Source organism: Octopus bimaculoides, chromosome 1, assembly GCF_001194135.2.
Source record: "Octopus bimaculoides isolate UCB-OBI-ISO-001 chromosome 1, ASM119413v2, whole genome shotgun sequence".
Classification (NCBI taxonomy): domain Eukaryota; kingdom Metazoa; phylum Mollusca; class Cephalopoda; order Octopoda; family Octopodidae; genus Octopus; species Octopus bimaculoides.
In genome coordinates this window covers 129,211,335-129,227,844 of record NC_068981.1, presented here as the reverse complement: position 1 = coordinate 129,227,844, position 16,510 = coordinate 129,211,335, and the positions used below count along the sequence as shown (strand labels likewise).

General features: G+C 31.9%; 1 protein-coding gene across 3 annotated transcripts in view; it reads right to left on the bottom strand.

Annotated features, from left to right (window-relative positions):
* The window catches only part of LOC106878142 (RILP-like protein 1), a 117,735-nt gene that overhangs the window by 40,454 nt on the left and 60,771 nt on the right, over nucleotides 1-16,510 (bottom strand). For 2 of the 3 annotated variants that reach the window (XM_014927276.2, XM_014927266.2), the window contains exon 3: nucleotides 2,734-2,769. The exons of the other annotated variant lie outside the window; for it this stretch is intronic. In XM_014927276.2, the coding sequence (XP_014782762.1) occupies nucleotides 2,734-2,769 (36 nt within the window). The remainder of the gene's footprint in view (nucleotides 1-2,733; nucleotides 2,770-16,510) is intronic. 3 annotated transcript variants of the gene reach the window in all.

The window sequence follows — 16,510 nt, the reverse complement described above, 5'->3', positions numbered from 1 at the left end:
TATTATTATATTATTATTATTATTATTATTATTAATCAGGTCGCTGCCGTGAATCGAACTCGGAACCTTATTATAATAATAATAATAATAATAGTAACATCGATAGGAATGAGAACCCAGGTTTGAAATTTCCCCAAGACACCTGACGAAGGCTGGAGGGTATATCAGCCGAAACGTTGTGTTAACAACAAACAAGATGAGGACGAATATCCGTCAAATGTAGATAATGTAAATAATGTAAATAATTCCTCATCTCTTAAATATAGAACTGTATTATTAGTCTACTAGTTCAAGAAACAATTTTATAAGTCCAAGTGTATAAGTTGGTTATTAAAATTATTAATAAATATGATTGTTAATATAATAATTAATAATATTAATTCATCTTAAAACTTATTTATCTCAAGCACCTAATGTCTTCAAATTTTTCTTGTTATTCACAGCTAGTAGAATGCATCAATTAATGAATACTTATGTTGGTTTCAAAGAATAAACAAACAACAATTGTGTTCTTCATATCTTAAGAGTAGTAGTTAATGAAAGTGAAGTGAAATGGCTTCTACTGGATTCCAGGCTTAACACATTGAAAACTTACTGCCATTTTTTGGCACCTTAGTAAATGAGATGAAAGGAAAATGAAGGGGTTTCATTATCTTCATCTTTATGTCCACATTTCCATACTAGCATGGGTTAGATAGGACTCAGATGCCCTCCTTGACACCAACCTTTTTAGTCACTTCTGAACATTAATATTAAATAATGTTAACCAAATGGGTAACTTATTGATAATTATTTTACATTAATCATCATCATCATCGTTTAACGTCCGCTTTCCATGCTAGCATGGGTTGGACGATTTGACTGAGGACTGGTGAAACCGGATGGCAACACCAGGCTCCAATCTAATTAATATATATATAATTATATTATATTAGTATATTATTGCTAATTATTTTATAACTTGGAAAAATGAAAGACAAAATTAACTCTGGTGTGATTTGACTATAGAAGAATGAGCCACTGATCTACAATAAAACTCATCTGCATCAGACAATGGTTTGCTACCATGCTAAACTACAGTATTTAACAACAACAACTGTATAAGGTTATACCATGTAATAAACAGTCCTTTTTTAACATTTTTCTTACTTATTGTATATCATAATCACAATCCATGAACTTATTAAGCAGGATAATTATTGAATATGGCATGATTCTACATAGAGTAAAAACAAATTTCCAGGTTCAGACATATTTAATTATCCCCCAAGTGAAGATAAACAGATACAAATCTAAAGACAGGTACAATGCTAAACTTGTTAAAACAAAAGATAAAGTAAAGGCAATTACCACACATTCTCACAAAAATTTTACAACTTTCAAAATAAACCTTTGTAAATTGAGATCACCTTGATAATCCTCATCATCAGTTACAAGTTCATTTTTTCATGCTGGCTTAAAGTTGAAGGGATCTGCATGACCTTATATTTCCATGCAACTCTATCAAGCATCATACCTTTGAGATTGACATTGCTTTGATCTATTCTGTCCCACATCTAATTATCCCAGCCAAATCTTCACTCAAATCAATCCTATCTACTGTAATTCTTATTACTGGGTCATTACTTCTTGATCATCAAATCCCACATGTTGAGACTATATATCTTAATGCATGTAATTAATATCAGTTATGTTGCCACTCCGTTGCTTACAACGACGAGGGTTCCAGTTGATCCGATCAATGGAACAGCCTGCTCGTGAAATTAACGTGCAAGTAGCTGAGCACTCCACACACACATGTACTCTTAACGTAGTTCTCAGGGATATTCAGCGCGACACAGAGTAACAATGACAAGGCTGGCCCTTTGAATTACAGGCACAAGTAAGAGTGAAAGAAAGTTGTGGTGAAAGAGTACAGCAGGGTTCGCCACCATCCCCTGCAGGAACCTCGTGGAGCTTTAGGTGTTTTCACTCAATAAACACTCACAACGCCCGGTCTGGGAATTGAAACCGCGATCCTATGACCACGAGTCCGCTACCCTAACCACTGGGCCATTGCACCTCCACTAATATCAGTTAATATCTCTGCTATATACACTTGTCAAATGCTTCTAGTAAAAGTTACCACATAATCTGTCATATTGGATTTTGCTATCAATAGAATAATATTAACTATGAATTTAAGATTTGAGATCAATACTTTTATTTAAAAGATCATTTCAATTTAATACCAAACCTTTAGATCTTAAAAAGGTTAACTTTATTCAACAGTTGATTATATATTTTACCATAGTGTAACTTATGTCATTAACACTAAGGCTATTACAGAAATTTAGCCATGCAAAAGACAAACTAACAAATGACAAGGAACTATATTACATATTTTATGATAAAAATCAAGTAAAGAATTGACAAATGGTGTTCTCACCACCTGCACCTTAAAAAGTTCAATTTAAGAATATCTGACAATTATCCAAGTTTAGGGTGTATATTTACTAATCAATAACTTTCTTGTGTCTAAATAAAATTATAAAGTAAGCAACCAGTGAACTAAAATTTTCTTAGATATTCTTCTATTATTGAATAAAAAATAAACAAAAAAAAAACATAGCTGACACTAACTGTTCAAGTTATCAAAAATAGCTATTTTTACTTAATTTTAAAACTAAAAAAAAAAAGAAAAGAAAAAACAGAAAACGAAGCACTGTGATAAGGTTGCTATAAAATACATACGTGGAGGTGCCGAGGCCTCAGCTTCTGTTGTAAAGACTGAAAGTGAATATATACAAGCAGAATTATTAATTACAAAATAATAAAGCTAGAAGCAATGGTCCTATATTTAGTCCAAAGTAGAAAGAAAGAGGGAGTAGAATTATCTCAGTCACCCAAACACACACAAAATAGAATAAAGTAACAATATTTATCTTTCCATTGATTTTCCTCTTGGATTTCAGTTCAATTTCTACTGTTTATATGTTTTAGCCTAGTTGTAAAAAGCCTAAATGTTTCTTTGCCATATAATTTATGTTTTTCTAGGTTCTTGGTTAAGATACGTATTTGACTATGGGTTGGTTTTGTTGTTGAATGATTAAGATACATATCTGATTAGAAGTTTTGTTGTTGAATGTTTTTAAGAGAACCTACAATGGATAAAGTGAGCTAGTCATATTTACTACATCATACTCATTAGAATAGTTGCCTTCCTAGATATAAGAACCATCTTCACTGCATAGAATACTAACTATTGATTTTAGAGCAACCATTACCTCAGTATACATCTGGATAGGCTGATATGCTTAAATCAGAAATTTCAAGTTTAAGTTTCATTTTAAAAGATGTATCTCTTTTTATGAATATGATGGTTAAAGGTTTGATGAAATGAGGACTTTAAACTCAGTAGCTCCCAACAATATTTTTATGCTAATGAACTACCTGAAACAATAATTCCAGAAAAGGTAACTGTAGCAATTTGACTGGTGTAGAACAAAGATCATTTATAAAAATTGAACTCAGTATTGTAAAAATCTAAAATTTTGTAGCAGGATATAAATTTTTGGAAATTTCATATGCTGATTATAACAAAATAGTCTCTTGTAGAGGAATTGACTGTAATTTTATGCAGTATAGTTGAATTAATCAATTAGCACAAGCTAAAAAGTTATATCAGTACAGTTTATCTAACTATAAGGGACATTGTTCTTGGTTCAGACAGGAAAGATTGTAATCTGCTATAACATGTTTGCCAAATTTTAACATAAAAACAGTTAGGAATCAGGTTAAAAGATGGAATTTCTGTGAATTATTACTCCCACTATTTTCACTTCAAGTTGGAACCACTTATGCTTAAATCACCATTACTTTTTTCATAAAGTCAAAGTATGTTGCAACTTATAATTTCCATTACTCATATTTGAGACCAAGTTTGAGTAATAATAGTATAAGTTACCATTATCACTCTCATCATCATCATCATCCTTCGACCAACCATAGGATGGTTGAAACTCCTTTCCACACTATATGGTCCTACATTGCTGTGTTCAGATCTCTAATATCCAGCCCTGAGTCCTGAGATATAGTATCTGGAAATGTCACTCTCCCGGAGAAAACACTTCCAGAGGGATGCCATAGGAGCAGGGATGAGATAACCTCTTTCTCTGCTCGATTACAGTGGCAAGCAAATTGTAGCCATTTCTGCTTTAGCTTGAGGGATATTGGTATCAGATTTCCATAGATGCTACTGAGTGTTGGGTGTGATCTCTAACTGATGTTCTGTATCTTTCTGAGCAGGCTGGTATATGTTCTATCTAGGTGTTTTTCTAAGAGAGCTGATAAGGTCCAAGTCTCTGATCCATAGAGAAGGACCGGCTCAATCAGTGTTCTAAATATTTTAACTTTTAACGTGAGTGGAAGATTTGAGTGCCAGATCTTATCAAGTCTGTTACATGCATCCCAAGTAAGAGCTTTGTGGATGTGAAAGTCCTTTTGGGAGTCTACTATGTGTGATCCAAGATATTTGAAGTTGTCAGTTAACTTGGAGGAGGTCATGATAAACTCTATCTTACTCTCATTGCAGTAAAGGCCAACCTGGTTTGCTGCTTTCTCCAGTGCTTGTAAACAAAGATTTTGCATCTTTAATACAATGGGATATCAAAGCAAGATTGTCAGCAAAGTCAATGGTATAATAACAAAAGAATTACTATTATCACTCTAACCTGCTTCCCTGACATCAACGTTAAGATTAACACGATTACAGCCACCACCAACTGATAGTTCAGTCTATTAAAAGTTCAGAGTAATTAGAAAAAGCAACAAAACTTCTGACTGTGATGATGTGAAAGATATATCTTGGCATATAGTAAGAGTACATCAGTAAGGCAGTGAGTTGGAAAGTTTGCAGATATATATTGTATTTTAGAACAGACACCTTTGCCAATAGTTAAATACATACACTGACTGTTATAGATTTCTTTATTCTATAATTATTTGATTATGGGTATCAAAATTTTTTTCTTATCACATTTCTATAACCAGTCCACTGATCTCTATTATGTAAGGAAACTGATAAAAGACTTTGATATGCATAATCAAATAATTATATAATAAAAAGATGAAAAGATACCAGTGCAAGTGTATAATTATTGAAAAACATAACTCTTCTAAAACACAATAATATTTGTTCCAAAGACACACACATGTATATATGTATTGTTGCACACACACACACACACACACACACACACACACACACACACACACAAAGAAAAGAAAAAAGGAGCCAAATGTTGCAGAGATGTAAGTATGATTTGCTAGGTTGCGTGTTACAAATCACAGAAAAAACATTTGTTAAAGTACTGCTCCTTGGAGAGGAACTACATTTATTATAGAATTAGAACAGTTCTGATCTAAAAGATTTGCAAGGTTGAACCATTCTGGGGAGACACTTCAAAATCCTGATGCCACAATGTTGACCTTCAATTATTGGATCAGAAAAATATTTCAGAGGAATGTAATTCTGGAGAGGAAGTATTAGACAAATTGTCTTGGTAGTAAGAAGATTATAAAAGGAGAGAAAACTGAATGGGTATACAATATAGGAACTGCGTAGAATTACAGAGAAGTATAAGCTATAATGGTAATCAAAACAAGAGAGAAATGTAACAGCCTGATAGTGGACAAAATGAGAGGTGTCCTAAAATTTTAACAAATATAACATTCTCTCACAAGACACTTTATGGAGATTACACAGTATCTCACTTCCTGAAGATTATACAGGTTTTCACATCCTAGAGATTATATAATCTATTTCAGAGTGCATCAACATCATCTTATGTCTGCTTTCTATGTGGACATGAATTGGGTTAATCGTCACAGCTTGAGTCAGTTCTTATTCAAAGCTACTGCTCTCCTCTATAGTTTGGAGGACTATGTCTTACATATATACCTAAGGTTTGGTATGGTTTCTACAACTGCATACCCTCCCTAACACCAACCACTTTAAAGAGTATGATTAAGAGAATTTTATTCTGGCACCAGCACTAGTGGAGTTGCCTATGTCCAGCAAAACTGAGTAGTTCTCACTATGCTATGTTGTCCCTGTTCAGGGCAACGAGGCCAAGAGGGTGAGTGAAAGAGAATGCATTGGCAGAGCATGAACAAGGAAACAGGGTGAAAGAAATGATATTATGATGGGAGAAACAGAATGACTGATGAGAGTGCTTCATAATAAACTTGCTGAAAGCTCTTCACTCTGCCTACTTGAGAAGTAACACAAGTGGTCAGTAGTCCATTTTAAAACAACATGCAATAAAACAACCACTGATGAATAAAAACAAAAGATGTCTCATGCCAGAACCATGCTAATAAAAATTATGTGACTTAAATGATCAGACTTTTGCAGGAGCAGAAAAGAAAAAAGGCATGTTTAAATTACATTTTATAGTTTTGTTATATTTATGATGTTGATAAATGTTCTGTGCAATGTGAAATTAATTAGAGATTCAATGTAAAAGTGTGGTCTAACACAGGATTTCTAGGGTTTGTGTTTAGCTCCAGATTTAACAGTGTTAAGCAGATAAAATAGTGAATCACTTTTTGAAAATGGAACACTAATGTATTCCAGGTAATATACTAAGACAGTCTGATAACTATTCCTCACATCTAAGTGGTTCGAGGCATGTGAAATTAAGTGATTTAGTAATACAATTGTTATCATTGGATAACAATAAACTTATGACGCATCAGCAACTAGTCTATCTCACCTACTCAGATTTTTGGCTACAATTATATATTTTTAGAAATGTTTATAATCTATCATTTTCTGGGTATTGGTATAGACAAATGGATGTAAAACTTAATACTGACAGTAATACCAATCTAAACTTTTACCTCCTTTCTCATCTGAAAATAGATTAGTCTCTGTGTTAGAAATCCAGATTTTTTCATGACTAGTTTGAAAATGTATCTAACAGCTGGATTGTGTTTTTTAATGTCAGGTTATTAGCCATAAAAATAAGTGAAACCTATCTTATGACTGAGTAAACTGAGTCAAATAATGTAACTGAATTACTGGTATAGCTCAATATCTGGTTTTTGATCCACCAACTAATATCCATATCAGCTGCAGTTCTTAAGCATGTTTATATGCAGCTAACAGTGTCAAACAATATCCTCACATAACCAGATTTACTACACTAACATATAAGTTTGATAAAAAATAAACCAATAGTAAAGTCCTGAAACTAAATTAAGGTCTTATATTAAGATATATATTTTTAAGACATAAAACTTGAAAGTGCTGTTATTTAAAAAAAAAGTTTAAAAGCTACCAACTTGGATTTCTTATATTTACAAATGAGTTGTGATAGAAATATTAAAGTATTACTAAACTAACAACTTTCAATTGCTAAAGATGACAAACATCATGATACTGTGTATAAGACACATGTAACAAAAAATTACCATGCATCTGATACAACTGTATTGTGGATGGGACACCAAGTGTATAAGTGGATAATGAAACAAATGAAATTTGTTTTTTTCCACAAAAAAGTAAGAGTTTGTCTTATGCGAGAATGTACCATATACACTGGCAAACAAATTAATACTATAGATTACTAGTTATACTACAGCCACCTAAATTCTGTTTTGCTTTTAGCTTATTCAACTTATCATAAGACCTCAGTTTATTATCACTGACTTCTTTACCCTTCTACTAAATCCTAGTATTGACTGTAGTCACAATGGCTCTTATTCTAAGGCAATTCTAATTTACATCTTAGAGCAACTGAACTTCATTACTGAGATCAGGAAGCAGATAGTATTATACTATGCAGAAGGTTCAGAAGGAAGGAATGACCCTAGTGTTGATAATATGAGAAAATACAATATTGTTCTACTTGGAGACGGTCATATTTTGTCAATTAAACACATGCACTATATGTCTGGTCTTTACTTTAGCTTTATTATTTTTTATGTTTCTTTGTCAAAGCTCTTTTGTCATACATTCTGTGATCTCTTCAGTGACTCTTTATCCCACATATCTCCTCTTGTTCTGCTTAGTCCATTTTGTCCTTCTGTAGTATCCTTATCTGCACATGTTTTTGTGTCTGTATCTGTGTGAGTGTGTGTTTAGTATGTGTTTCATTGTGTTTTGTGTGCATGTATATGAGTTTGCTTACAAGACTCCTTGTACCCATGTCTCTCATTTGATTATTATATTTATTTGTTTATTTGGTTTTTTGGTTTTTGTTTGCTCTTTCTTCTTTCTCATTCTGTCTTTATTTGTCAGGTTGTATAGTGTGGTGGAATGGAGGGGTATTATTATTCCATTCATGTTTTCTGTTGAGGCTTGGCCTGTCTATTACTATGTGTGTTGCTTCTGTAATCTAAGTGTCATGTCTGTTCTATGTGTTGATAATATCTTAATATCTACATTATTAACCAAGCTTCCATGTTCAAGAAGAGACATGTGGGATAAAGAGTTGTTGAAGGGGTCACAGGATGTGTGATAGAAGAGCTTTGACAAAGGACACTAAAATAAAAATATGAAAATAATAAAAAAACTGAAGTAAAGACCAAAAATATAGCATGTGTTTTTTATTAGAAAAATATGACCTTCCTCAAGTGTAACAGTATCTGCTTCCTTCATCACATGATTTCACATCAAGAATCTTGCAAAACAAATACAAAAACATAACAATAGATGTTCCTTAGGAACATTGAGAGTGTGTCCCTAATATTCAAACCCCTCGTAATTCCATTTGGCTTATACTTAACATTGACTTCTGATGAATAAAACACACTACAGAGTTAAAGATATACAAAAAGGGGAGAATAAAGAAATTTTGATGTTCACAACTAAAGTGAATTAGTAATATTTTTGAAGTGGTTCCAACTAGAAACTGAAGTGGAGTTATAGACTTAATTCAATGAGTTACTGCTGACCCACAGAGTCTACTACCAAGATCACATTAATAAATATATCATTGTTTTATAACTATTTCCCTTGATATATTGAATAAACAAGGAATAGTTCATAGATACATAACTAACTAGTTTGCATTAAGTGTTTGGGCTTTATATATAATAAAAAGGGATTAATTTTATTTATAACAAGAGGTTTATTTATATTGTTTATAAAGGGAGATTTATGATGAGAATAATTAGCTTGGCAAAAGATAAAGCAACAAAATCTATGAAATAAATTACAAAAGAAAATTAAATGAATTTAGATGACAAAATAAAAAGCCAGAAACATAAGTGTAAAATAAGCTGATAAACACAACTATGTGTGTTAAATAGATCTAGACACACGCACATACACACTAAAAGCAAAACAAAAATATATAACAAAAGGAAAATTGACTAAAATACAATAAATATTGGAAGATAAGTAAACAACAAATAGAATTTTAAGATGCAAAGGCAAAGCACATCAAAATACAACAGAAAAACTTACAAACAGAAAAATACAAATCATATGTATTAAAACATGGTATTTTACAAATTAAATTGAGTTGTGTTATACACGTGAAAACTCGTGGAGTATTTTTGCTAACACTGCACCTATCTCTGTATATATATTTGAAAATAAAGATGTTTTTATAACAATTTGAAATCTGCAAGAAGAATCAAAAGCAAGAAAGGGTCCTCAGGAAAATGTTTTTCTTTTTCTCTCCCATGCTGCTAGAATATCAAAAGAATTGGATTTACAGAGGATGTGAATGGAAGTAAGAGACAAAAGGTTCATTTTACATACACAATATAGGCAACTGTAGAAAATACAAAGCAAATTTGTATAATAGTTAACCTATAAATCAACATAATTTAACCTACTTTTGTACTGCTTGTATGTGTGTGTGTGTGTGTTGCATTGCATTGTAGCTGGATGCTTTTCTTGACACAAAGTGAGAATTGAAATTTTGCTGACAATTTTGATTTTTATTCCCTAGGTGATACTTGGATCATTATTATACTTAGGTTAAATCAACTGACTATAACCTTTTTCTTGTTATGCCTAGTAAAAAGAAATCAATAAAATCATAATCAACAATTTGAGATAAAAGAAAAACAGGCCTTATTGATACTAGTTTCTCTTTACTGTCTCAAATTTGTACTAATAAATGGCTAATATCTACTTTACCATTAAAATCTGCATTTAATTCATTCATAATTTTATTCAAGGGGTTATTTTCTATTATATGCACCAACTCAAGGTGAAGCATCTTGCTCCTTGCTACACTAGACATTAGTGTATGTAATATAGAACATTTAGCTTTCTATAGTTAATTAAATTGCTTAAAAATCATTGCCTGTACAGCTATGCCAATGCAGTAACTACCGAAGGGCAATAAATGATGTGATTCATCTTTAAGGTCAAATAAAAATCAAGAGTAAAAAGTGTTTTGCAAGATGACTTTATCATTAATGTTATTGAGTGAGAATTTAATGAAAGTCTATTAAGAGTATGTTGTTCGCAATTCAGACAAGACAGAGTATGACTGGTGATGATTTGTTTAAAAATAATTTTTTGCATAAAACATGAAGGACAAACGAAAAATTCACACCTGCTGAAAGTTCTGTGCATTTTTATTTCCACTATTTTTACTCCAAGTTGGAACCACTTGTAACAGAATATTAAAAGTGTCATAAGAGAAGATTGTTACCATATCTGTTCATATTCAAATAGCCAGGACTTCTGGCAACAATTTATTCCAATGATAAAAACAACTACAGAAAGTCAGTAAATACTCTTTAAATTCTACACAATAATCATGTTATTGTTTTGGATGTATTTTTCATTTCCCACAGGCTTTCAGATGAACTGCTACTAAAACGTATCATTAAATATCCAAAAGATCTCATATTAGTAGCAATTAACAATTAATCTCCAAACCTATGTAATGCATTTTGGACAATTACTCAGCGCTTTAGTTCTCTAATTCTCAAAATTTTAAAATTCTCTCTTAATGCCTTAACATTGAAATATTGGTTATAAATGCAGAGTATCTGCAGCATCTGTTTAAGAACAAACTGAGTACCATCTTCAGGATGTGTAGTGAAAAGATTTAAAAAAACAAAATACATCCCTGAGAAAAAGTGGCATAAAAAATCAAGTGAGCAGTTTATGAAGGAAAGGTAACTTCTATGGGATAAAACATGTTATATTTTCTTGGTGATCTTTCAAGTCTGAAAAAGACAATTCTGCAATTTCTTGCTGAACAACCTGCATAGATGATTTGTTTGCATGTATAGATGGACGGTGTGCCACATGTCAGATGTCAAATTGATTGCAGAGCAACGTGAAATGAAGTAGTTTGTTCCGTCTGGTCCAGGAAATGAAACCATGATTTTGTGATCATGAGTGCAAGATCCTAACCATCCTCACAACATATTATATGAATAGATGAAATATGCTGCATAAGAAAATGTTGTGAGTTTGTATTAGAAAGTCATCAGCAGAAGAGAAAGATAAAGAAGTTTTCTTGAGATGAGGCTTAAAAACACTGAACTTAAAAACACTGGAATTCACATATGTGAAGATGTCAGCTCTCATCTGTTTACCATGCTGGTATAGACAGGGAAGTCTACACCAGCATAGTAAAACCAATAATCTTCAGTCAATAAAGTACTTTTAGCTTCTAAGATTGGGAGATATTGGGAGCAGTAAATGACATATTCAGCACAGACATTAACAAGTGTGGAATCCGGAAAGATGTGTTATGGAGAACACTGTAGAGATCATTTGACATTGCAAGCTGTTGTTAACAGTGATGGTGAAGATGGTAGTGGTGGTGGTGGTGATGGTGGTGCTGCTGCTGCTGTTGATTATTTCAGTCTTAAGTACTCATTCAATGAAGGCATAACAAACAAGCTTACTTTATGCAACATAACTTGCAGCATATCTACTAAAACCGTTGAAAGTACACATTTGTCGTATGTACTCTCTATCAATGATAACTTTGTCCATAATCTACAATAGACTTCAGATAACCTAAAAATGGTTAACAATAGATGACATCCAAACATTATCTATCTCTTCAGGTCAGGTGAGTGGGAGGGAAATAAACAAAAATCAAAACAAAACAATAATTTCTACAGAAAAAAACAACTGATTTATAAAATTCTATTGATTTCCTCTTCTCTTTCTTTCTCGTTTTATTTGACACAGAAAATTTGGTATAATACACGAATAGAAGAATAAAGCATAGTTGATGCTGTTGATGTTTGGCTTTAAGTTAGCTTTAATATCACAAATCAGTATAATACCATCTTATTTTCAGACAGAGTCTATGTATTACTTTATTTCAAAGTGTTCCACTTTTTTTATTAAGAGTGTAGGGTGTATAGAGGGCTGCTGTTTCTAGCAAACTCAGTAACCACATGGCAATGCAACTTTCACTGGCTCGATAGCAAATAATGATGAACTTTGGTGTTAATCAGAAGATATGTGGGAATTTCCACAAGGCTTTCACTATCTTCTTTCTATTAATTTGTTTGTTATCAAATGAAAATGTATTATTCAATGAAAACATTTTAGCACTTTAACACTCTCCACCAGACACACACACAACAGCTAATACAGGTTAAAGACAAAGGAATAACTCCTTGTCCTTGACATACATTATTCTAGTGGTTGTAGAAGCCAAACCGAGGTCCTAGTAGGTTGAGCAATTGAGATCTGATCTTGTAGAGGCCAGGACTAAAATTCCTTCACCTTTTTGCAACTTTTCCTCCAAATTTCTATAACATGATAGCCAGGCACATATTGATTGTTCCCTCACTACCCCTGCCCAAATCTCATTTTTATAGTGTTTATTAAGGTTTTTCAGTCATGCTTTCTCTGAGATGCCTCTCTATAAAAGACTTGCTTCTGGCATCCTAGTGTCCTCAATATATGATTATGCTAGAATGGATTTTATGCAACACAAATCTATGCTATCTTGCCTTGTCTACAAGTCTTTCTACCAGCTTCACAACTTAATTTATTACTTTTAGATCTCACAATTTTTTTTAAATGTACAGTCTATATATTTGTACCACATTGTGATAGGATAGTCATATTAGTCATCAAGAATAATCGCTCTCTCTCTCTCCTGTTTGATTAGCTAATGTGACTTTCACAGACATTCTCCGTTGATGTATCATTATTTTACTCAAAATTTACCAAAACTATGACCTAATATGAAAACATCCAATGCCATACTTAAAAAAAAATTCAAGTCAAACAATTTGGCAATGGCTCTAGTTTATGGAAAGTTGTTAAACACGATTTTTAACTTCTCAGTTTAGCATCTCTTGGCATTAGTATAAACTATTTAAGGTGTTTTTAAATAATTAAAAATAAAACAAATTTTTTTTAAAAGTGAAAAAACTATTTGCACTAACTCGTGAAATCATCATCAAAGGGGATTATGTTTTATTCTGTCAATGATGTGACATTTTAATTTGGTAATGAGTATATAAAAAAAGGATATTTGAAAATTGAATTAAACAAATAATCATATGAAAATATATTTCTAAAAATAAAATTACATGCATAGTAAAATGTTAGCCTCAATTTTTCTACTTTATATCCAACAGTGTTTAGAAAAGCTTAACTGTTTTTGTATCTAACAGGTGTGTTTTGAAAAATATTACTTGTGTACGTGGTAATAATAGTTGGCAGCACCATTACACTTCTCCATATTACTCTTAACAGCATAATTCAATTATAAGCAGAGGCTGAAAAAAGCAGCTACAATTGTTTGTTAACGAAACTAAAATCAAGGATTCTCATTCAATTTTCTTTCTGCGATTCTCCTGAAACAAAATATCTATCACATGTTCATTTCTTACTTGATAATGAACTCCAACTCTAAGTAAAACATTTAACTCATTCCTAAATATCTCCAAGAAATGCCATAGTTATTAAGATGTTTCACTATCAACTATAAGGTCAAGAGTTCAGAACTTGCTAGTGCTTATTGTGTTCTAAACCACAGTAGTCTATTTTCTCAACCTGTCTATCTTGTTTAAAATATATGCCATTAACCATTCATGACTAAGTGGGTAAACTAAGGGAATGTCCAACTGTGAAACGACACACTCCAATAATTTACAATGACATCCAAGATTTCAAAGAGCACTTATACTAAGAGTTCTGAAGCAAAAGTATATTTACTTTGTTGTATCTTAGAAGAGTCATTACACCAATAATAGTAACTCAAGCACAGGTTCAACTCCATTCTTTATTGTTAGTCAATTGGTTAGATACTTAATCAGCTAAGTGTTCGCTTATTTGTTTAACTCTTTAGCATTTAAACCAGCCATATTCAGCTAAAATATTCTACTGATTTTATGTTCAAACTGGCTAGACCCCGGATCTCTCACCTACCCTACAATGTCATTGTAAAAATAAATAATCACATCACTGAAATCTTGAAGCTACAAGATAATGCACGAGTAATTCAAAATAATGCGGATAAATAAGCCTTACATTCTAATGTAGTGCAGATGTTCCTTAGGAAGGGCTAATGTATTGGTTAAACAATCAATTGCTTGTTTGTTTGCCCATCAAAGTTCTTTCGTTGCCATTTGCAACCTTTTCATTGACCCATGATGACTCTCAGATGAAGCAGATGAGTTGGGAGTCATGAATCACTGAAAAGGTTGTGAATGGCAACAAAAGAACTTTGACAGACAAACAAACAACTGATTGATTGTTTAACTGACATGTTTCTCAAATGCTCGATTAGTTAGTTGATTAGATATCTAATCAGGTGACTAATAATAAAGAAGTAGAACTGAACCTGTGCATATGTTATTATTATTGGTGCAATGACTCTTCCAAGACACAACAAAATTTGTTTCAACACATGGTTTCACATCAAGAATCTTGCAAACCAAATACAAAAATGAAATATATTTTCTTTTTTCCTTTTTTATTTTTGACTTTTATGGCTTAGTTGGGGAGGATAGCAGTGCCCATGGCCTTTTCCAGAGAGTCCAGTATTGGTGGGAGGAAGAGAATTATTTTCAATTAGAAATCTGGCCTGAATGCTAACAGCACCTAAAGGCCATGTGATGATGCCATTACCAGGCGACAGATTGTTTAATATACCAAATATGTATTGTTTATGGATTTTAAAGTGTAATATTATGATTTTAAAATATTATGAGTACTGTCTCAAATAAATATAAAATATACAAAATAATTTTAGAAAGTGGAAATGCTTTGTGAAGATGGAAATGTGAAAGGTGATATAATATATATTTTCTAAAAGAGTAATTTGATGAACAATATTTGCCAAGTCTGATCAAACTATTGGTCTTGATTAGGTAAGTTTTAATCTAAAATGCATCCTAAGAAGTATATTCACTGCCATACTGATTTTTTTTTTTTACAGTACACATTATCATAAAGAATGTTTTAATTTGTAAATTTTTACTTCATTACAATTCACAATGTTTTAATGTTTTAATCTACTAAACTTTATTTTTGATGACTGTGGATTAGTGGAATAAGTGTGAAATGCATAATTCAACCCAACCCAAGATAATATTTTATGTAAAATATTGCCACCAAAGATAATCAGAAACAACAGAAACATCAATGGGAATAAGGTTATGCATTTTCAAATCTGCACCTATGTATAAGCAAATACAAAAGAAAGGTGTCACCTGAAAAACACATTACTAAAGAGCAAAATACCCAGCCATCCTAAAGTAAAATGTAGAAGCTAAATCAAACTCCACTGTTTCTTTATTTTACTGCAATGACAGATCTTAAAAAAATTTAGAAAATCTGCACTACATATAACATTAGAATTATGTTCCAAAATAATACCATACTTTACAGATTCTTCCCCCAAAGTAGTAAGAACTGCATTTATAATAACTCATGCATTTGTGGGAGGTCTAATAAAGAAGTGCATTGGGGGCAAGGCTTTAAAATCAGATTAGAGGAATATCAGAAGACAAAAGCTCTTGTAGACCACATGAACTGATTATATATTTCAATTTGAAGTCTCATATAAGAAGAGAAACACCAAATTAAGATAAAGCTGAAAATATATGGTTTGTGAAAGAATGGAATTTCCATAACAGATAGTTGAAATTAAAAAAAAAAAAAAATCAAAATTAGCAGTATTTATAATGCTTACTAATTACCTAATCAGTAAGCCCAGCACTGACTCCAGATCAATATGGCTGCCATTATGGAAAGGTAAATATAAATAAATTAAAACTATGATAGTAATTGTACTTGTGAATACTAGCCTTAGTTTAGAGATAGGTTATTTTTAGAATCTAGTTTTGCACTATGTGTACACACCTACGAATAAGATTGATGGTGATTGGAAATAAAATCAATCAAAACATAATATAAAGATTTTTCACTTCTGAAAATGAGGCTAAATAGTTTCAAAAATTATTACTTTATTAACAATTCATCTCAAATATTTAATCAATGGGGAGTGTGTCTGCAAATCCAGAGAGCTATATATATATATATATATATATATATATATAT